Source organism: Medicago truncatula, chromosome 2 (assembly GCF_003473485.1).
Source record: "Medicago truncatula cultivar Jemalong A17 chromosome 2, MtrunA17r5.0-ANR, whole genome shotgun sequence".
Lineage (NCBI taxonomy): Eukaryota > Viridiplantae > Streptophyta > Magnoliopsida > Fabales > Fabaceae > Medicago > Medicago truncatula.
The window spans coordinates 39727941-39751496 of NC_053043.1; the positions used below are offsets into that span (position 1 = coordinate 39727941).

General features: G+C 30.7%; 1 protein-coding gene and 1 long non-coding RNA gene across 2 annotated transcripts; one reads left to right on the top strand and one right to left on the bottom strand.

Annotated features, from left to right (window-relative positions):
- The first annotated feature begins 16546 nt into the window (after window positions 1–16546).
- LOC112419069 (uncharacterized) lies at window positions 16547–17173 on the top strand. Its single transcript, XR_003009096.2, has 2 exons — window positions 16547–16666; window positions 16938–17173. It is a non-coding gene; the product is annotated as an uncharacterized lncRNA (long non-coding RNA).
- A 1229-nt stretch (window positions 17174–18402) lies between these two features.
- On the bottom strand, window positions 18403–23088 carry LOC25487375 (eukaryotic translation initiation factor 3 subunit E). Its single transcript, XM_013609287.3, has 6 exons — window positions 22587–23088; window positions 19902–20129; window positions 19695–19816; window positions 19343–19562; window positions 18983–19263; window positions 18403–18888 (listed from the first exon to the last, which is right to left on the bottom strand). The coding sequence occupies exons 1-6, from the start codon at window positions 22947–22949 to the stop codon at window positions 18789–18791; spliced, it is 1314 nt and encodes a 437-aa protein (XP_013464741.1). The 5' UTR covers window positions 22950–23088; the 3' UTR covers window positions 18403–18788.
- Between the last annotated feature and the right edge of the window lie 468 nt (window positions 23089–23556).

Below are 23556 nucleotides of genomic sequence, written 5' to 3' on the forward strand. Positions count from 1 at the left end.
TAGTCACTAGAAGCATATGATACACTTCTCCAACACACGGTCACGCTAACTGAAGTTTGTCTCAACCAGGCAAGTGATTCAAATTCTGTATAATGGTGTAACTTTTAGTATAAATTGAGTATCTTTGATGCATTTGCATAAATTAATCCTTGTAGTTGGATAAAAGTATAATGAATGACAAAACTCTCCATCGACATTGTAACGTTAATGCATTTGCATTACTAGGGCTATTTCAAACGTTAGCACGTTGGTTAACATGATAGGATAGTGATAAGATATGATAAAGAGCTAGATAAAACTATGACAGTGACATGAAAAACAATTATCATATCATGTGTGTTTGACACACACGTGATAATTGTTGAAAGTGCCTCAAAATTGAAGTTTGAGAATCTGCCAAAATCGTAGCACAATTTTTGGACCAGATTTGGCACTTCCCATTCGGAAAAAATCGTAGCACGATCTGGCAAAATCATAGTATGATTTTAGGCTGATGCAGAAAAACAGAAACATATTTTCAGCGTGAGATTTGTTCCAATTTGTTAGGGATACTTTTACTATAAATATAAACCTTGTATTAGATGAAAATCAGGTAGAGAGTAGAAAAACATGGTTTAGAAACAAACAACAAACTAGGGTTTATAGAGATTTCTTTTGGCAACAAACATTAGGGTTGGGATTGTTTTGATTCACCTTGAACAAAACACTATTATAATTGAGTCTTTTGGTCATGGGAAGTGATTGAGACTTTAGGAAGAATTAGGTTTGAAGACTAATTCTTCTAACCTTTTGATATATCTTTGTAAAGTTACTCATCATTATAGTGGAACGGATGACTGCTCTCTCCCCCAAGATAGATCGGTATTGGAACAAACTGGGTAAACAAATTTCGTGTGTTATCTCTTTCTTTCTCTTGTTGTTTCTTAGTTTTGCTTGTATTATAATTGTTACCCACGTTGATATTGGTTGCTTGATTAATTTGCTTCACACATCAAGTATTTTATTGGTGTGATCTTCAACAAATTCACAACAATAATAAACAAAATAACAACATTATTTACTACTCCATCATTCCTAAAATAACCGACATAGTTGATCAATTCACACGGTTTTAAAAAATGTTTAAATGAAAGAGAAAAAAGAATACTTTTACAAAATGAATGTTACCATGTATTGGGTAATCACATATTTATAGTAACTGCAACGTGAAAGAAGTTGAATTGAGAGTAATGAAAACATTATTAGTTAGATGATACAATTGAAAAAGATAATGTTATTATATTGAAATTGAAATGTGTCATTTATTTTGGGACAAATTTTTATGCAAATATGTCAATTATTTTGGGATAGAGTGAGTACTTTTTTAGGATAAAATTTACAACGTTTTTGTTTTTCACTATGGCATGATACGATATATATCATGTTTAAATCACAACGCTTGTGAAACAATTAGATATAGCTTCTTGAAATTAATTTGTAATATTTTTAAATTTTATAAATAAAAAAAATACAAAATTTCAATCAAATAATTATATATTTTACATAAGTTTAGAAAAAGTTCATTGACACTATTAAATAAACAATTTAATTATTATTTTTTTTAAAAGTCATGGAGAAATAAATAATGATATTATATATGTCAGATAAGCAAAATAAAAATATATGATATATATTGTATTATTATAAATGGCAAAGACACCTTTACAAAAATCATATTTAATTTGTTAAAAAAATGTAATTCAAATTATTGTAATTTTAATAATAATTTTACTTATAAATAATCTAATTTCAATAAATCAGTTATTAATATATATATTTTATTTGATGTAATTTTTTTATATATGTTATTTATATATCTATATTTTATTTGTTTTCAATTTATATATTTTTAACTATATTTTATAGAGATATAGCACTAATATATTTTCTTATCGCATCCTGCTGGATTTTAATTGAGCTCAGACTCATAATAACAACTTTAACTAGAGAAACGTGATATAATCAAATAATTATAAGTTTTAGGAATTATCATATCATATCCATATTATTATAGTGTCTCAATAAACACCGAATATGGTCAATTTTAGGGTTAACTGATTTTATCTTGTCTGATCAACCAAACAACCTTAAATATTTTTTTTTATAAGAAACATGCCTAAACATTTGATTAAGCTATAAGACATGAATTATCTCATTGCTGATTGTTTTTGGATAATTATGGCGTGATTTGAAAGTTACTATGATTAAATTAGTTCAATTTTTTAGTAGTTAATTGAATTCAAAGTAAATAAGCAATGCATTCTTGCATAAAAATTAATTTGGGTGAGCATAAGGAATACATGGTTAAATATCTCGATGAAGAGATTTGTCATTCATTGAAGTTCTATCGGAATATAATGTTAAATCCCTTAACGAAGAGATTTGTCTTTCATCGCAGTTATATCAAACTTAAATAATTAATCTTGTTTTGTTTGTGAAGAAATTAAACTAACCAATCAAAATTGGCATCAGAGATAATCGAATATGAGACCTTGAAGAGGGTCACACTAGCTCCAAAGACCTAAGCGAACACCACCAAACTTAAATAATTAATTTTTACAGTTGTATGTAGAGGATATCCGATAAAAAAACTAAATAAATAATGCCCTCTTCTCTTAGTATAAAAATTAACTTGTAAATTGTTCAGGTAAGATTCTTAGTGGACCCTTTTACTCATTCATTCCTTTTTAAGAAGGTCTAGTATGAAAAGTCACAAAAAAGTTTTTAGAAATCGTGGTTGGGTCTAACAAATTCCACAAAACCGGTTTGTGAGGTGAGGATTGCCCCTACTTATAAACACATTTTCAGGCCATCTCCTATCCGATGTGGGACTCTTAACACACCACCTCACGACCATCACTATTAGGCTTGGTTCGTGGACATAAATGGTGGGTGGCCTGATAGCGGAAACCTGATAGCAAGTGACCCAATAGATCTTGAAGAGACTTTGATATCATCTTAGAAATCGTGGTTGTGCCTAACATAACGCCACAAAACTGGCTTGTGAGGTGAGGATTACCCCCACTTATAAACACATTTTTCGGACCACCTCTTATCCAATGTAAGACTCTCAACTATTAACCTATTAGGTCATTCATGAATGCAGCAAGACATACAAGATGAAGCCAGGAAACATGAGAAGTGAAGTGAAATTTGTACCAAAAAAAAACGACAAGTGAAATATCACCACCAAACTATATACTTCGTACACAGTTTGAGACAAATTGATTTGTACCCTCTTTAGCATTAATTTAGCTTCTTTCATAACGGAATTTCACACGTTTTTTAACCCACCTGTGTTTTCTTATCTTTTGTTAGTTGAAATTGGGTTGCGTCCAACTCGTATGAAAAGATAATTGTACTAAATATAGTTAAATTAATATATAAAAGTTTTTTTTTTTAAAGAAAAAGCTTAGCCATGTGAGTAGCTACAATATTTTCCAGACTTAGCCAATTGTACGGTAATTGTGTGATGTGGGCACTTTGTACTCAAACATTAATTGTTTAAAGAAATTAAATAGAATTAAAATTATGAAATATGATATATAAAGCAACTATTGAACATTGGGGACCAAAAAGAAAACCAATTACTGCAAAATGAAATTTCTCCTTCCTACTTAGGGGGCATGGACCAAGGAGTTGATTTTAGGGTTTATAGGACAGTAGTAGGGTTTCAAACTTCAAATCATCATTTATAAAACATGATTTCTATCCAGAAGTCCTAGCTCAACTGGCAAAATGCCGAAATTGTTAGGCCAGATGCCATGACTGGGGTTCGAACCCCGATACCTCCACTTGTGTGTGTGAGTTTATAATGGCTTTGCCATTTCGTCTATCTACCAAAAAAAAAAACATGATTTCTTATTTTACAAACAAAAGCTTAGTCCAGGAGAAGGAGTTAAAATCTCACAGATGTGATGAGTCAAAGTTTGAATATGCGATCAAGAGAAGTATTTACATTTAAAATTATACACGAATCAAATAAAGTCATTTCAAGTGTAAGAAACTAATAAAAAAAGGTTTTATTTAGTTATTTAATTTTTTGTACTCCCTCCTTTCAAAATACATGTCCAATTTTTACAATGTGCACTATTCATTTGACTTACTTTGATTATACTTTTTAACTAATGTATAAATACAAATATATGTAAGATGTTGTTTTATTTGTCTCGACAAATATTTTCAAAATATTAAATTTTTATAATTTTTTACTTTAGATAATTAAAGATATTAACGATCAAAATTGTGCATTGACATATGTGAAGTAGTTAACTTGGACATGTATTTTGAAACGGATGGAGTATATCATAGTCGTAAAGACTCATTTTTTGAGTCGAATAAGACACCAACTATGACAAAGTTCTTTCTCAAAAATGTTAACATTGTTACATTACTATCAGAGTTGTTAAGTTGAAAAATACTCAAATCATCTGAATCGCACATTGTTAAACAATTACTTCTTCCGAGTTTACCAACGCAGACACACAAAATATTGTACTAAAGTTTTATGTTTTTCTCTTTTCTCAAAGTGAAATAAATGTAACAATCTTAAAAAGGTAAAATCTTAAACTCAAGAGAGAAAGAGTGAATGCAAACTTTTGCAAGTAAAAATTGAATAGATATAGGTTTGAAAATCAATTGTGATAGAGAGAGCCTGGTGGGGGGTGGCAGAGAAGAGATTAAAAACCAAACAAAAGAGTGAAGAGTAGTGTGTGTTGTGGGCAACAGTACAGGACTTAGGTTACTGTTCTCCCACACTCACATGGTGTATCCAGCCCATATTATGTGTTAATGTTAATTGAAGGTGACACCATTTTTGCTTGCTTCAAAATGCTTATGTGTGTGCCTTTTGGGACCGTTTTATATTAATGTCTCCCACTCCTACTATTGTTTTATTATTTTCTTTCTCTACAACCAATGGCATAATTTTCCAGCCAATATATTTTTATAGAGGTTGGTGGATTTGTGGTCCAAATAATAACAAGCATAAATAGCCAAGATCTACTACAAACTTAGACATGTAGTATAGACGTGGGATAGGAGTGCAAATAAGTCAAGTTGTTAGGAACTTATTCTTTTATTTATTTTTATAAATAATAAATTTGTTAAAGAAGTATAACAATTGAAATTCTAACCATATGCTTGTGGAGGCAATAAGTAAATCTTATTGCAACTAGGTTGGCATCACAACCAAAAACACAACAACAATAAATAAAAGCTTTACTAAAAATAAAAAAACAGAAAACATGGATGCATAAAACCAAATGCATGGAAACTATTTAAACATGTAAGAGGATAGGCCAAAACTATTTCTGAAAAAATCATCAAATAAAGTATGGAATGAGATTGACCCGTAGGCCTATCTACGGATCAGAAAAATAAGTAAGTGGGTGTTTGTTCCCACATTAGAATGAATGCAGACGGTAGGTTTCATGTGAAGTTATGATATAAAGCTTCTTTAAATTGCGGCAATTTAGTGTCTGTTTGGATGAGCGGTTGCAAATCATGTTTTACTTACAATCACGGCTCCAATTTTCAGCTTCTTAAAATCATTATAGATTTACATCGAATACAGGACAAATGCGTTTTTGCTTCATCAAACACCACTTCAAACAAGCACTTAAATATTTGAAATTCACGTTATAGTCCAAACAAGACATAAATGTCCCACCAAATAAAAATGGAGAATTGACGGAATTTGGCAATTAAGCCGAGTGAAATTCACTATTGCAAAACTCATAAATTTATTTAATACTATTGTTTTGAAGAAACATAAATTTATTTGATATTAAGCTAAACCATAAATTATTGGGTCTTGCTAACCAATGTCTTAAAGGCAATGATTAAGGAATTCAAAAGTAGAAATTTGATCTTAGAAATGTAAGATGTTACATTTGATCAAATAATAAGTACACTATTTTTTATTAAAAACTTATTTATTTTAATTGCTTAACCAATGTCTTGGAGAACATCAATATGGCTCATAATGGATTGAAATGAGACTTAGGTGTGCGTGAATATAAGAGAGGATGTTAGCTAAAAGTCAAAGAGATTAAAGGAGCAATGAGGAATAAATCTAATAGCCATTGAAATCTATCTCAATACAGTTCAATAACAACAAACTCAACTTATCTTTGATCAAAATTGTCAACCTTTTCCAAACATAACATTTGCAACTTGCACCGCTTTCCTTTTTCCTTTTCTCATTTTTTTTTTTTTTGCTTGAAACTTTGCCAAGAAACATTATAAAGCATGTCAAATTGTTTCCCATATTTATTAAATAATTCATTTGCTACACAATTTCAAAGCTCCTATACTCCCTAAAGCTATAGTGAATATGATTTTTACCTTTAAGAGCCTGCAATGTACTAGGAAAAAAAAGGAGGTATTATATAGATTTAAGGGAGTAAATAATGGGAGTTAATACAAGGTAGGATAATTTGGCAAGTAGCTTAACAAAACAAATAATCCTAAACATTTCTCAACATTGATGTGATCAAGAAGTTCAAAGAGTAATTAGCAATCACAAGTGTAGTCACACAAAGAATGAAGAGCATGGCAAAATGAAATTCAACCGTGATAGGCTCAAAAACTCACAAGGAATAAACACCATTGTTATAAATTAAGCGTACCACTCAAAGAAAATGCTTACACTGAAATAACTATTTTTTCAAATTGAAAAATTTATTTTTTTGGAAAACATTAAAAAAAACACACTAAAACTCCCCAGACTTAAATCAGACATTGTCTTCAATTAATATTACAAATATAATTTGAAGCATACACTATAGTTTGGACAATAAAGATAGACTAGCGAAATCTACCCGAAATTTAAGTGGCCTTTGTGGCCTCCAAGTTTTCTCTTTTGAACACATTTTCTGGATGCATTGGGGATCTTGCACCAACAGGTAACTCAAAGTTTTGAGGAACATATTACACACCATTACATTTGAAAATCGGTAAATCTGAAAAACGAACTTAAAAAAAAAAAAAAAAAAAAAATTTGTGGATTATAGAAATCAATTTTTAGGACGAACATTGAGGGTTTTGGAAAATTGATTTGAATAATCAAAATTTGGCTCAGCAAAAATCGATTTATGAAGTTGAAAAACTAGAAATGTTATCACTGAATATTCATGTGTTAATATAGTGAGCATTTCATAGAGTTAGTGACATGATAGAATTATTAGAGCAAACGACTAGATTAGGTTACATAAATCATGATCTTGTATACTGTGTCAAAAATTATTATATGATGACGATTGTGTGTGATTTCTTGATATGCAATGAGATTATGACGAATTGTGTAAATTTAGGGGGAGTTTGCATAAGAGTTTGGTTTGCAAATAAAGGTAAATAGAACGTAATCAGTATGGTGACGACAATTAGGATTGTCTGAATCACCTCTATGTTCATGTTTTGTAATTAGAGGTCTTAGACAATAACAACTTGATTCCTATATTCACGACAATTTGACAAAATAGGACAAGACCAATTTCTTGGCTCAAGGTTTTGTTTATCTAATATAGAGCCCTAATACCTTATTAGGTGACACTAATATTATCAAAAGTGTGATTGTCCGTTAACCTATTAGCCACACCAATTAATACCATGTGTCTAAATAAATTAATTAACGAACATTATACCTAGTTCATGTTAAAAACCCTAGTGTTAATAGCGAATTGTATCATAAAATTAGTTCAATGTCGATCAAGCAATGAAAAGCAGCAAGCATAAAATATTATTAATAATGAATAAACGTATTTTCGAATTGCATTAATAAAAGACTCGTAGATTACATGTCTCAAATAGTGTCATATAGGTTCATTATCCAATTCCTAATATAACGAGTTTAGGTACTCTAGTTTAAGAATTGATAACCAAAGAAATAAGAAACAATACATGCAGTAGGATGATAAGCCAATAGGCTATGATAAAATTATCAAATGATGTTTATTTAAACGTTGTATAAGAGAATATTTTCCAAAACCCTTGGAGAAAAGGATAATTTACACACAGTATAAGTGAAACATAAAAAAAGATTTAAAAAAAAAAACTTAAACAAATGGGTCCTGAATAACGAAAGAGAAAACGAAAGAAGCTAAGCACGGTGTTGGGATCTGTGTTTATTGCTCTTCGGGCCTGCTAATGCTATCAATGGATTTGCTTGTCCAGATGCTTTGAAAGTGATATCTGAAGCTACTTGAAGATGGCCCCAAAGCTGGCTATTTGACATTGAAATCCAGGTGGGGGCTGCAACTCACTTGTCCATAAATATCATTCCTCCTTCTCTAATTTCTTTTGATACAAAAAACAAAATTAGGTGAGCTGAGCTTAGTTGTTTACATAAGATCATCCATCAATGAGATGTTCAAATCAGTGTGAGTTGAATCAACGATCTTACAAATGAGCGGAGTATTATCAATTGAGCTAAACTTCGTTAAGTTTTCCTTCTCTAATTTTATATGCTATTATATTATAATTCAATTATTACATGATAATTGATATATTTGACTATTTTACAAATAACACGCATTAAAAGAGTGTAAAAATCATAATATTTCATGATCGAAAAAAATTATAATATTTTGGATGGTTTTCGTGTACGATTTCAGATTTTGACGCTGTAGTTTTGCTTGCAAGGATACCATCCCTCCTAAAACACAACATGTTTTAGCAAATGCCCTTTCTAGTATATAAAAGTTAAGTTTGACATTATCACAAGACAAAAGATAATTTTAGGGTGTTTGCAAGCAACACATGCTCGTGATTTTTTCTAGCAATCCCTATTGATGGGTATATGTCACCATTGAAATATCACACTATCCCTAGATATCACCTTATGATTTCACTATTTCATATTGATGAGGTGTGTCATGTTTGTCGTAAAGTGTGTCTGGATACTTTTGGGGAGCATACAACTCATTGTAAGGAGCTTCCAGATTTTAAGTACATACATGACTTTGTCAGGGATGTTCTTTTTGATATATTCAGGCGAGCGGGAGTATCAGTAAAAAAAATAGGCGTTTGTGAAATTCATGATTGACCCACTAGATAGACGATCGATAGTTAGGCCGACCTACGAATGTTATGGTGTACGAAGGTGGTAGAAGGAAAGCATGCATATATAGACTTGACTGAGGTTTCACCGCTTGTGGGAGTAAGGGTCTAGGCTATTATGGTAGGACATGCAACCCTAAAAGCCACGTGCAAGCAAAATGGTAAACATGAGAAAACGTGTTTTGACAATCAACATGATTTTATACAATTTGTATTTGACACTTTTGGCTTCCTAACACCGGAGGTTGTTGACATTCTACAGAGTTCAGAGGGTCGCTCATAGCAATGTCTTGTCCCCTAGGTCCATGAATGTTGTGTTTGCAAATATTAATTTTACAATCTAAAAAGGTCTACCAAGTCATTGATATATACAAAAAGTGTATGCTTGTTAAAATTATAAGTGATGTATGGAAAAGAAAATACGATTTAGTTAACTCCTTACCAACTGAGTTAACTTTCATCGAAGAAGACGTTTGCAATATTAATTCGATAGTATAACTGAAAGTTATATTTTTTGTTTCTTGCAAATATGAATTACTATAATGGAATTTTTTTTGTCGAGATTTATTATTAGTACGGGATGAATTATTATCTTATAGTATTATTTACACCTCCCTCATCAACCAACCAACCACTTGTCCAAAAAAAATTTAAAAAAAAATCAACTAACCAACCAACCCTTATGGCACGACAAAAAAATAAAATACACTCTCTTCTTGATAAAGCTTACAATGTATACAATTCTTACAAGCTGATTTTGATTTTGTAAGATAAAATTGATTATTTAGAGCTAGATTGTGGCTCTTATTTTTAACGAAATTTCAAATTGTATACTACCTCTAGATCTGACTATAAAATTAGCTAATTTAATTGTTTACATTACATTTATCAATATATAAGGTCTGTTTATTTTTCAAAATTGTGTGACAATTATTTAGACTCATATTTTTCACTTAGTTAATGATTGTCTCGAATTTTTAAATAATGAGAGGCATTTTGTAAAAATAATAACTAATTGATAAATATAATAATTTGGAAATTTTTATAAAATTAATCAAAACTAGAACAAGGTATTATAAAGGCCAAATACATTTGTGGATTCTTTAAGTTTGACAAAAACATCAAGCTAGTCCTTTAAGTTTTTTTAAGCTTCAAATAGATCCTTTAAGTTGTTAATTTTATTTTTTTTGTCAAGTAGCATAGTAGCTAGAGAAATTCAACTTAAAGGTGAATAAGTGGGGTGTCCGGGGTTCGAACTCCGACCCTCGCATATAATATGCATTATCCCTTATCCTTTAAGTTGTTAATTTAATACACCTATTTGAAGTTTTTTTAAGTATTTAAGTTTTAAATAGGTCATTAAAAGAGTAATAATGTATTAAATTAACAATTTAAAGAGTCTATGAAACTTAAAAAACATACAAAACTAATCTAATATTTTTGTCTAGCTTAAAAGACCAAAAGATATATTCAACCTAGTATAAAATATGAAAAAATAAAGTTAAGGAATAAAGAGATGACATATATGAGAGAATTTAAGTAGTTTGTTATGCTCTTCAATGTCATGTTTACATTCTTACAAGAGTTATAGGAAACTAATCTAGTAACTTACAAGTCTTTGAGTGGTCTAATATAATGTCATTATACTATTTTAGAAAATTTCATGACATTATGACTCTCAATAAGAAAACATACTCGGATCTATATGAAGTAGATTTTCTTTAGTGTTTTTGGATCAATTTCGGAATTATTTTCGCCTCTCTGTCTTTTTATTTCTTTGTATTCAAGATGGTAAGAATGTTAATCATGAGATAACATAATGTGTGTATTTTTTTCTTATGGCGTGTTAAAATCATAGACTTCAAGATCCTTATGCGTGTTAGTTTTCTAAATAAAAATATGAATGTGAAAATTATAATTGACGTAGAGATCACATTCATAATTCGACAATGATGGGTTATGGAAACATTGAATTCATAATTCATTGCCGAAGCAATATGAATAGAGTTGTATTGGGAAAGAGACCTAACTTATGAACTAACACACCCAGCTAGAAAGATAGGTGTGTATATATATATATATATATATATATATGTTACATTAAAGTAACATGTCATTTGGAAAGCTAAGGGCATGTGTATTGCAGCTGTTGTCAAAGCTAGATAGTAGCTAAGATTAATCAACACGAGGATCTCTCATTTCTCTAGTTTGTTTAAAGCATGCATGTGCGATGTACTATTTCTCCCATTAAATTTACAAGATAGCAAGAGAATAAACAGATGACATAAATGCATGGCTGGCTTCTTTTACGCTAGTATTAGACAAATTAAAATCTCTCTAAACCCAAATATTTTATTTTATTTTGTTGTTCATTTTAATATCAAATATATGCAAAATAAAATTATATGATAAAGTGATCTTTGATTTTAAGATAGATAAGTTCTATATCCTAACTTAATGAAAACTTACGATCTATCCAATGAATATGAACTTAGAAAATTCAACGCTCACAAAAATTATTTATCATCCTTGTTACAAATTTATGAACCATTAGTGAGAAAGGAATAAAGAGACTAAAGTGATAGATAGATATATGATAGAAAGAGTGAAATAGAAAAAAATAAGGTGTTGAATGTATATTAAAAAAAGTTCAAAATATACAAATATAATTGTTCTGATCTTACACTAGCTTAACATTTCATTGCTTTGTATTGGACCTCATCAAATTTGATCCTAGTTATCTAATACATCCTTCGGTCCTTTTTATAAACAAAAAAGTTAAATATTTTAGTCATATATACTATATATAAAGAAAATTGGGGATTTTTTGGGGAATTTAGGACTGACTTTTTTGTTATTCCAATTATACTCTTAAACAAATTTGGTCAATAAATATTAATATATTTGATTCAAAATTTGTATCAAATACATCAACTTATGTTTTGGAGAGATTTTTAAAAAATAGTGTCCATAGCACTTCTCGTATCAAATATATATCACAATATAAGTTTAACCCTAAACAATATTCCCCTTAAAAATCCTCCACAAACCAAAAAATTAATAAACACACCCTAAGAGGTAAACTTATTGTACCCATGAACCACCCCATGCCATGCTGCAAGCAGATTTCTGCATTGTAACAAGCATGAAACTGTCAACACACTGCTATGATAAAAGTGTGACTAACTTAGTGACGTGATACTGTTCGAGAAATTCAGTGCTACTAGGATTTTCATGGCACTCTTTATATATCTCTGAAATTTGCAGCTTTATATATATATGATGATATCATATCACTATAGCCATTCCCACTTATTGAAAAGTAGATGCTCCAAAAAATTTAGGTCAAATACTTCTCTGGTCCTTTAAGTTTCACGTTTATTTCAGATAAGTTCTTTAAGTTTCTAAGGTTTCATATAGATCCTTTAAATTTCGAGTTTGTTTCGGATAGGTCCTTTAAATTTTTAAGGTTTCATATAGGTCCTTTAAGTTTTGAGTTTGTTTGAGATAGGTCATTTCTATCAAATCAACTTTGGTTTAATGGAGGTTGATAGAAATGACCTATCTAAAACAAATTCGAAACTTAAAGAACCTATCTGAAACCTTAGAAATTTTAAGGACCTATCCGAAACAAACTCAAAACTTAAAGTACCTATCTGAAACCTTAGAAACTTAAAGGATCTATCTAAAACAAACATGAAACTTAAATGAGCCGAAGAGATATTTGACCAAAAAATTTTAAGCAAATGTTTGGAGTCTAATTCTACCGTGCATAAATCAATTTTCATTATCCGATGGATAAATTTTGTCTTTAGATCAAACAAGATATTATGAGATTTATTGATTTAACTAGGATAATTTTATTATTTCAACTAGAATAACTCTATCCTAGTTGAACATAAGTCTCATTTTACTATTTGGATAGAATTCAACTAGGATAAACAATGGAATGAATGACATCATTTTTTTATTGTATTTTATGGATTAGGATATCTCAAGTGGGAAAAAAAAAACTACTTGAGAATATAAACCATTAAAATATGAGTATGATATTTTTAGAATATTTAGTTAATGAGAAATGATATTTGTACATCTATTTCTTAACAAATTTTGTGATAACTTTCTCTCTCATATTCATATTATATTTTTACTTTCTCTCTCTCTATTGCTTTGATTTTTGTACCAACACATACTTTTCTTTGTAAAAATATGGTTGTCAACCAAATTGATGTTCAAATAACATTGCTCTTAGTTAATAGTAAATTATAACAGTCTCCCGTCATTCTTATGCATTCTCTCATATAAGTTTTAGGCTTAATTACAATTTTGATCCCCATATTTTTCCCTCTCTGAAATTAAATTCATCCAATTTTGGTTTCTCTTTAAGATTTTTATACTAAAATAATTGTGAGATATCATATTTCAATTGAAGTTTTTGGAGGATTTTCAGGTAATTTCATGATAGTTAATCATTCAACGTCATTTAAAAAATGTCACATCATCATTTTTGACTCCAAACGTATGAGAATGGACTAAAATTGGGTAATTTTAAAATGAAGAGACTAGTTTCCTAAGTGAGTAAAAATAGAGGATCAAAATTGTAATCAAACCTAAATTTTTTTTTTTTTTTTTGTCTAATAGTTTAGTGGTAAAAAATATATCTCAATTATCTTTTCTTTCTTTTCTGGTAATAAAAAATTTAAGGTGAAGAGATCATGTCACTATCCAATACATGAAAGATATATAGACTCAAAGAACGCTTAAAAAAAATTATATTTACCTCACTTTAAAGAAACTAAGCTCAAACTTAAATATGTTTGGGTGAAATGTTGTCTTTTTACTACTTAACTAAATCCTTAGAGTTAGATATCTCAATTATCTTATAAGATTACTATACATATTTAGGTGTGTACTGGATATGTCCTAAATTATATTGAAAACTAGAAATAGTCATTGAGTTCATGAACTAGCAGCTAACGTTTTTTAGTTGCATGCTTGATCTAAAGTAGTCACTAAGCTAAACTAGCTACCAGCACATGACAACAAATAACGAGGGACGGCTAAGTACAAACAATCTATTTAAATTTGGACTTTTGTTTTTCATGTGATTATGATCTGACAAATGGATGGAAATTTGATTAGAATTATGGTTGGGATAAATGAATCAGGACAAATTACTTGTGATTAGAAAATGTAATTGATAGTATTAACTTTTTTCAACGACCTTGGTTGTGAGTGAGTGTTGTTTCCTAGAACGATTGATCGTGTGATGTGAACCTGGATTTAATGCTAGCGGTCTTATATGAGGCCAAAAAACTAAGACTTTTGAAAGTTTATACTTATATTACGATGATTATGATTATGATGATATTTGCAATCAAGTTGAAAGGATATGACAAATCGACAATAACATCACTTTCTTATGAAAATATGGGAAAACTTTCTTATCAATGACATATTATAAATAAGAGTCTTTTTTTTTTTTTTTTTTTTTAAGGAATAAATAAGAGTCTTGTTAACGAGTGCCTTTAAGACACTCATTAAGGATTTCATAAAAAGAAATTAATCAAATAAATTTATTTAAAAAGTTAAATATTTTAATTTCCAATGCATTGAATGCACATATTTCTATAAAATCTTACTATTTTAAACTCGTAGGGTGTGTTCAGTTTGAAAGAGAAGTTCTGAAGAGAGAAATAGGTGAGAGAGAAATAGGTGAGAGAGAATATAGGAAGAGAGAAAGAGGTGAGAAATAGAGTAGATTTGATGGATTGTTTGGTAGAAGTGAAGTATAAGAGAGATACTCCATCCGTTTCAAAATATAAGCAAAATTCATTTTTTAGGTTCATTCATTTAATGATGTATATGGTTCATAATATAGACTACATACATCATTAAATGAATAAACCTAAAAAGTGAATTTTGCTTATATTTTGAAACGGAGGGAGTATCTCTCTTATACTTCATTTGAAATTTCGTTAACATTTCACATAAAAGTTTTTTTTTTCAAAATACTAAATCATTTTATTATTAATTTCTTTTTTACTATTAGAAAAAATCCTTCAATGTATGCATGTCAAAACAATGTTCATTTATGGTTGTGAATATAGTAGAATTTCTCACTTTGAGCACCCATTTTGAAGCATATTGCTAATTCATTCTATATATCTTGTGTAATATATAAGATGGTTCTAAGTATCGTTGATTGACCTCATAAATCAACAAAAGTATTTTTAACGTATTTTGTATTCAATTGTACGCTTTTCAAAAACTTCCAATAAATAAAGTCACACAATCCAAAATTATTCTAAGTCAATTCTTATAAGTCTTATAATTCTTACCAAAAAGAGTATGCATCTATTTGATATAAGTTATATCAAATACGTTCTTATAAGTTTTGCTTCAACCATGTCATCTCATAATCTCCCTCATTTCGCCATAAAAGCTTTCAAAAACCGTTCATTATCATACCTTATGCACCGATCACTTCTCGTCCTCATCAACATCCGGCGTTACATCATAACTATTTTCTTTTATATATAATATATATATCTTGACAATATTATCACTGTAGTGGTACTTTTTTTTGACTTAGTTATCGGTATAGTACTTGTTGGGCGTTGGAATGTAACATCCTAAAACTATGTGACCAATTATAGAGCAATACAAAAAAGTACAATTAAGGTACTGCTTGCATTGATTTTGACAACTAGAAATATGTTATTCATTCATATGAAACGATTACTTCGAGTTTTCTGTTGGGGTTTGTGTTGCATATGGTTCGTTTGAAACAATATCTTATGTTTCAGAGATGCCAACCGAGCGAGCTCTAGCCATAGCATTTGGCAGTTTTCATATTTAGGGTTGAAAAGAATCCAATCCTACTACCAATAAATAACTACGGTACATAGGTTCTAATATGGGTCCAATCCTATATGAATTTTGTTTTTCACTTTATATTTCCACTTTTTGATTTATTTGTTTATGGGAAACACATGACCTACTTATTTTAGATTTTTTTTTAAGCAAAGTAGAATATATATTAAATAAAAAGAAAGAGATGCAAAGATTGAAGGACATGAAACCTAACCTAGGAATAACTCAAACAAGAATACAACTTGATAAATCATTTCTAGTGGATCAACTCTAATCTATTCTAACAAAAATTAACTAATCATAGACGCAACTCAAAGAACCTGCTTACGGGCATAAAACTAGGTTAAAAAAAAAAGAATTTAAATTAGAGTCCTAATTGAACATTTTAGGTAATACTATTTTATATTGTTTTTTTGAGCAAACTATTTTATATTGTTAGTTTATACAAAAGATTTTTTTAATATAATTTAAACATATTTATTTTTTGATCCGATACCTTTCTTTAATTTGTTCTTTCCAGTATGATACAATACCTTTCTTTTTGTTAGAATAAGCTTTATGATTTAGAAAAATATATTATGGTGTATTTGATCTATTTAGTCGATCTTGTTTAATGAAAACTTGATTGTTGCTATTGTTATTTTTTATGGAAGGAACTTCGAGGGGAAAAAAATTATGATCGCAGACATAGGTTTGTAATTCAGCCAGCTCCAATCTTTTCAATTTTTTCTTTGAGTTAGCAATGACCATTTGCATGTTTAACACAAAACTGTTTTTGAGAAAGAAAGAAAAAAAAAAATTATACTTTGGCAGTATAGCTACATTGATTTTCATGAAATCTTCAATAATTTTTTTTTTCATTTATAAAAAAAATTATTTAAATCCATTAGTCATTCATTATTTCAATTTTAATGAGCAGTTTAATTTTCATTTCTGAATTACTATCATTTTATTTTTCCCAGCTGATATGAAACCGTTAATCATGTTAGCTTTGGTGGTGGTGATCCAAAACAAAGACAGAAATTATCAGCATTCTGGACTAGGTCTGTCCAGGAGCAGAAAATGTCGTTGACCCAATAACATATTGATTGTAATATTCCTGGTCTATCATGTAACATTATTGATGTAAAATTAGCTTCTTTAAAAAAAAAGTTGTATTTATTCAGTAATAAAATCAGCTTTGTATTAAGTTATGCTATGTTAAAAACTACTATAATTTTATCTCGCAAGCACAACGCATATGATAAAAGAAATCTATGAGAATATTAGATATGTTATGGTGCGGAATGGAACTTGTAATTTTTCACTTTTCAGTACTTAATGTGTGTCGGTGTCATTGTTGATAGACTCTTTGAAAAATAATTATAATTTTTCTATTGTGTGCTAAATTTACATTCATTATGAACTATGAAGCCAGAAAAAAAAAATGCAATATTAAACGAGTATATTCGACCATGTCAACTTATAACTGTAGATAATAGAAATAGCTAGAAGACGTTGAAGAAATCTAATTGAAAAAGTAGTTAAGAATAAATTCAATGTGTGACATGAACATGATGTCCTGCAACTGAATAGTTGAATCAATAGTTAAGATCATCTATGTTTTCTTTTTCTTTTAAGCATAAATTTGGGTGCCACGTCAATGGATTGTGTTACCTCGGCATAAATTTGAAAGAACATTGGGAGGGGAATATCAAATTATAAATGGAGAAAATAAAGAGATCAAAATCATTTGAAAATATAGGGACTAAAATTGCACGATATTTAAAATGTCAAAAGTGAATCTAACTTTTTAACGTTGGTTGTTTTACAAGGGATATGAATCAGTTTATCCGTAGGTTGGGTAACAGTGGAGGTAGGGTCGCGCTTTTGGTGGTAGGGTTTGAGAAGAAAAATGGTTTGTTGGGCTGGACCAAAAGCAAATTCCAAGGTGCATGTTAACGCTGCCCAATACTAAAGTCGTTTCTCTGCATCGAGCAAGACTTGAGTGACCACAAACCAAAATCTATAAAATGATACGGATATGAGTGTGTGCAAGTGATTTATATTTGTGGTTGTAACCAACTAAGAATTATCTCTCTGCATCATTTGAAACCATGACACTGCATCCTTCTCATTGTGCACCGTGGCAATGGTGAGCATTTCGTGTTGCATAATATGCAAAAATTGCTCTAATTTGAAGATCTACTTCAACATATTGGTACCATCTAAACGTGGAAAGTCAAATTTTATGTTTCTGACTTGAAAGTGTTGGCTACTACCGGAAGATTGGGATAAGCTAAACCACCTGAAAGGGTGTGACGAACTGCATTGATCCCAGCAGATCTAACCCTCTTTGTAAGATACAGGATGTCGTTATGATAGTCACTGCCATGAATACATGAGTTATCTCTTATCTGCCATAGTTAATGCAACAAGGTACTCAAATGATTCAAAAAAAAAAAAATCACTCGATTGTCAAAAGACATTGTACAGTTTAAGAATCTATTACAAAATTTTAGGACTTAATTCTTATGGCTGCAAGCCTTTTCATGTTATGATAATTGCAAGTACAGGAATGTAAGAGGTAAGTACACCCAGCGAAGTACATAAAGTATGCAAGGCAAGGAGAAGAGAGATGGTTTTCACCAAAACATTCCACACCAATCATTCATTGGTATCCTTTTATGTTGCCTCCTCTCGTGTGCCCCTCCTCACAAAATAAAATTTGGGATCCTTTGCTAGCTCTCGATTATTGATTCATTCCTCCAATTTGTTATTTTGCTTTTTGTGCCTGCTGGATTATCTTCAATCATCACATCTACCTAGGCAGTTTAATGAGCTGCTGGAGCTTGTGCATGTTCCAGAATTTGAGTGACCAACTTGTAAGTACGACTGTTAAGGGCTTTGGTATGCTCTATCAGCTGCTCATACCTGAACATGAAACATTTCAAAGATTAAGGGTCTTAGATCTGAAGGGAAAAAACAAAACAGTAGTAATAGTGGTTGGTTATTAACGCCAACTTACACATTTGGATGATTATGTTCCATGATAACCGTTCCAGTTTGAGAGTCAATTTTGGCATCAAGCTTTGAGCCACGGATGAGATTCACAATCCATCTCTCAGCCTCCTCGTAATTCAAATTTAGCTTCTCAGCAAGTACTCCCATGTCAATGCGTTCGTGTATCCTGCAGTATGTCTCAAAAATAAAAAGCCTAGCATTTTCAAGGAACTCATCCCTTAATGGTACAGTTGAGAAGTTGCTTTCTTCCACTCGTTTACCAAGGAAGGGATCATTGAGAATTACCTGCATGAATTTTTACAAATAGTAAGCATGTTATGATAATCAACATATATATTAGCTAGACAACAGAAAGGGCACTTACTTCTTCACACTCCCTCATCTTCTTTTGTGCGCCATCAAAGTCATAGTTCACATAAACACACGCCAAAAACTCAGTGATGGGGTCCTTAAATGAATGCTGCTCTTGTTGAATAACTTTTAGAAAATCTTTGAATTGAGGCCTCTTGCGCTTGTTGACAATAAATGCTGTGGCCAAGTATCGCAAAAGGTGCGGAGCGCCAGTTTGGATTGCGTTAAGATACCTAGAAATGATATCACATGTTATTAGACAAAGCAACATTTAAAATACAAAACCTAGAGGGAGGAAATATTTGTGTTCTGATTAAAAGCAAACGAGGGGCAAGGGAAAGGGAAGATGAGTCGACAATGCATACTTGTCCTGGTTAAACAGATCAATTATCAGAGTTCTTCCATTGTCATGGTTGAAAAAGATGAACAGACTCCAATGCATTAACCATATTCTGCTGTGCACCTGATTCATAGGTGATGAAAAATTCTGCAACAAAGTTCACCAATAGTAAGTTTATATTGATATCAGCAGCATTATGAGGAAAAGTAGTGTAACTGAATAGATAAACAACCTTTGAGTCAATCATTTCCTTCAACCGATTGAGCTCTTCAAGAGCAATATCCCAGTTTTGCATCAATACTTCAGCTGCCAGCTTTCCCCATAATGCACTCAAACTCCTTTCACTATTTGTGCATAATGCTCTGTACTGATAAAGATAGTCAGCAGCACCAGAGTAGTTTCCACATTCAAACTGAAATTTGCCATATTGGTATAATGCCTCTATTTGTGCAGGACCAATCTATTATAACAGAATCATCTTAACAAGTCAGAACTCAAATATAATAAATAATACTCAAACTTCCAAAAGAAAAACAACAGAAAATAAAATAAAAAATAGAGCATATTAGGGGCATTTGAAAGAAGTTAGTTAGGCCTATCTTATGACATAAGTACTTGTGCAAATCTTTGGAAAAGCTTATCAGTGTTGTCAATTGTGGATCGCAGAAAACAGCGGTTTATTCCAATTCCGTTTCATTGCAGCGCTATATCCTCTATATGACAACACTTTGTACTAAATAGCATATAGTGGAACAATAGTGATTTGTTAAAATTCTGCTACGCTACAGCTACTTTATGACAACACAGTGGCTTATAAAAGTAGCTTATGATGTCCATTAACTGTTTTGAGCTTATTTCATAAGCTCAAGAAGATACTTTACAGAAGCAGTTTGTTTATTCATGCCTTATGTGGAGTCTAATCAAATCTTCGATTAAAGAAACAACTTATACAATGCATAAACTCTTATATGTTAATACGATTTTTTAAATAAGCACATAGTTAAATAGTTTGTCAAACACCCGCATACTATAACATCACTCGCTACCCTTTGGGAGTTTAAATCACATAGCGGTCCAAACTTACTAATATTTGCCAGAAAAAAACTTATATTTTTAGCTAAATTACAATTCTCAAGATTACAATCCTAGTCTACAAATAAGACCCGACAACCAAAAAGAAAACACCACAGTACATGCATGGGAACCTGTTATTTCTGAATTCTGATTATCAAATACTTTTTGGGTTGTGTTCCGATTTATTATCCTTGTTCAATCCTAAACCAAATGGATCATTTCTTTTTCTGATATATGAAGTATTCCATTTGAGTAAGTCAATTCTTAGAAAATATTCAATCAAACCATTTCTACTTCCTTCAAAACCGGAAGCGGGGGCCTCCTCAATAGAAGAACTTTTTTTGCCTTGATCCCAATTCAAGACTAAACAAGTTCGAACTAATTGAATCCTTGTGTTGGAAATTCCCCGAATGGATTTTCCATTTCCAATTTCCATAAAGAATATCATTGACAACTTTTAGTTCCACACAATCCCTTTTCTTGAATAGATCTTGGGGAAATTTTTTACAAAATGGATATTGTCTAGTATTTCATATAAAATTACAGGTTGAACCAAAACAAAATACTTTTTATTTTAGCATCAAATTTGACGGTTAACTTAACGCAATTCAAATATATGGTTATTACACACAAGAGATGGTTAATGAATATAACAATGTGTAGCAACTCATTAATCATTTATTAAACACATTTTTGAATAACGTTAACCATGTTTTTAGGTGTTCAAATATACATGATATTTATAATAACCATCCAAATACTGTTCAAATATAAAATTTTCAGGTTTATAATATGCATATGTTATATCTAGATATCATGGTCAATGAAATCTAAAATTGTGATCAGTTGTGTTATATCGGCGGTTTAAAAGTTGTGACACCTAACCTAATTATATTCAATAACCACTTACTGAGCATGATTAACCAAGCATTTGATTTGTGTTAATCGTACCTAAATTTTTCTCGAATTTTTAAGTCAAAATATCATATATCTTGTTATTTTTATTCACAACAAACTAATCCAAAAATAATTAAATAAAACATCCAAACACTGGTAATCACAAACATGCTGGGGAACCAACAAAATAATCACCGATGAAGCACCAAACACAAACACAAACACAAACACAAACACAAGCACAAGCACAAGCACAAGCACAAGCACGATGACACATACAACAATAACAGCAAAGTCTTATCCCACTAAATGAACAAATTACTTCATAATGTTCTATCATAAACCATATTACTTTCCAACTCATTAATCTCTAGATATTTCTTAATAGTTTCTTTCTCTTACAGTTTTTCTAGGTCTACCTCTGCCTCAGTGCTCCGATCAGATCTATTTTCCTTACTACAACATGTACAAGTCTTCCTCTCTACATCCCCAAACCACATAAATTGAAAAAATGAATTAATTGAATGTAGGGTCTGTTTGGTAAGAATAACTTTGAGCTTTTATAGTTTATGTCTTATAAGCTCATTAGACTAAAAAAGACCCATTTGGTAACCTCCACTTTGTCACAAGCTTATAGCTTGTTTTTATCAGTGTTCTTTGATAAGCTAATTCAAGTAGCTTATCATAATTTATCTCAATTTTAACCTTGTAATCTTAATTGAATTTTTGTTAATATGCATTAAATATATCACTTCAATATCATTTCATATTTATAAAGCTAATTCAGTCGCTAATTATACCAAACACTACAAATTCAACCAGCTAGCTTGTCAGCTATTCGGTATTTTTTGCCAAACAGAGCCGTAATCACATGTAGGTGCAGCGCTACTACAAAGATAACAAAAGAGTAAATAAATCTATGAATTCAGTGAAATTATAACAAAACCTGATATTTATCATTAAGCAACTGAAGATTATAATGTTTATCAGCCTTCAATTCCTGAACAGCAGAAGCATTCTGCAGAAACGCCACAAGAGGGGCAGCGGCATCTTCAAGAGACTTGAGACGAGCAACAACGTCAGCCCTACGTTCAATCATATCTTGAGGAACATCTTCAGTTTGGTAAAGTGTTTTGTGAATGTCCATAGCGTAATCAACCATGTTTGTGTTGTTGAGAAGATCGATCTTGGCTTTGAGGATGTGGTTGTCGTTGTATAATTGCCGTTCTTGGAGGAATTCCAAGAGAGGGAAGACTAAATGGCGGTCGAGATTTGGTGCTATGCGTGGTGTTAGATCGTATTCCGCCATTGAAGATGTGGTGGAAGGAGGTGAGTGAAAACGGTGGTGTTCTTGGTTTTAGGGTTTCGAAAAGCTTTCTGAGTGAGATTTTGTTTTTGTTGACACAAGCGAAACGGTGAATGGGGGAACTTTTTTGTTGGCGAATCAAAATGGCCACTTATTTCCCTTTTTCTTTTCTTTTAACAAAATGAATAATAATAATTTATCCTTACAAAATCCATTTTTATAATAATAATAATAATAATAATAATAATACGTCTGGATAAATGATGGATGACCTAAGTCAATAACATTTGATATCATGCTGAAATTTGAGCTTATCTCATTTTTACAAAATTGATTTTTGTGATGATTACATTTCTCTATAAATCTTTGTCAAGAGTCATCTTTATCTAATGTGGAACATGAATTTTTTCTAATACATTCCCTCACGTTCAACACTATTGGGATTGGTGCATGTATAGATAAAGGGTAGTTTGAATCGATTGACCTTAATACCATGTTGAAATTTGGTTATATCTCATTCGTACATATTCGACTTTTAAGGTGGGAGATTATCTCCCTTTATAAATTCTTATAATGAGATATATCTATCCCATGTGAGACTTAGTTTTTC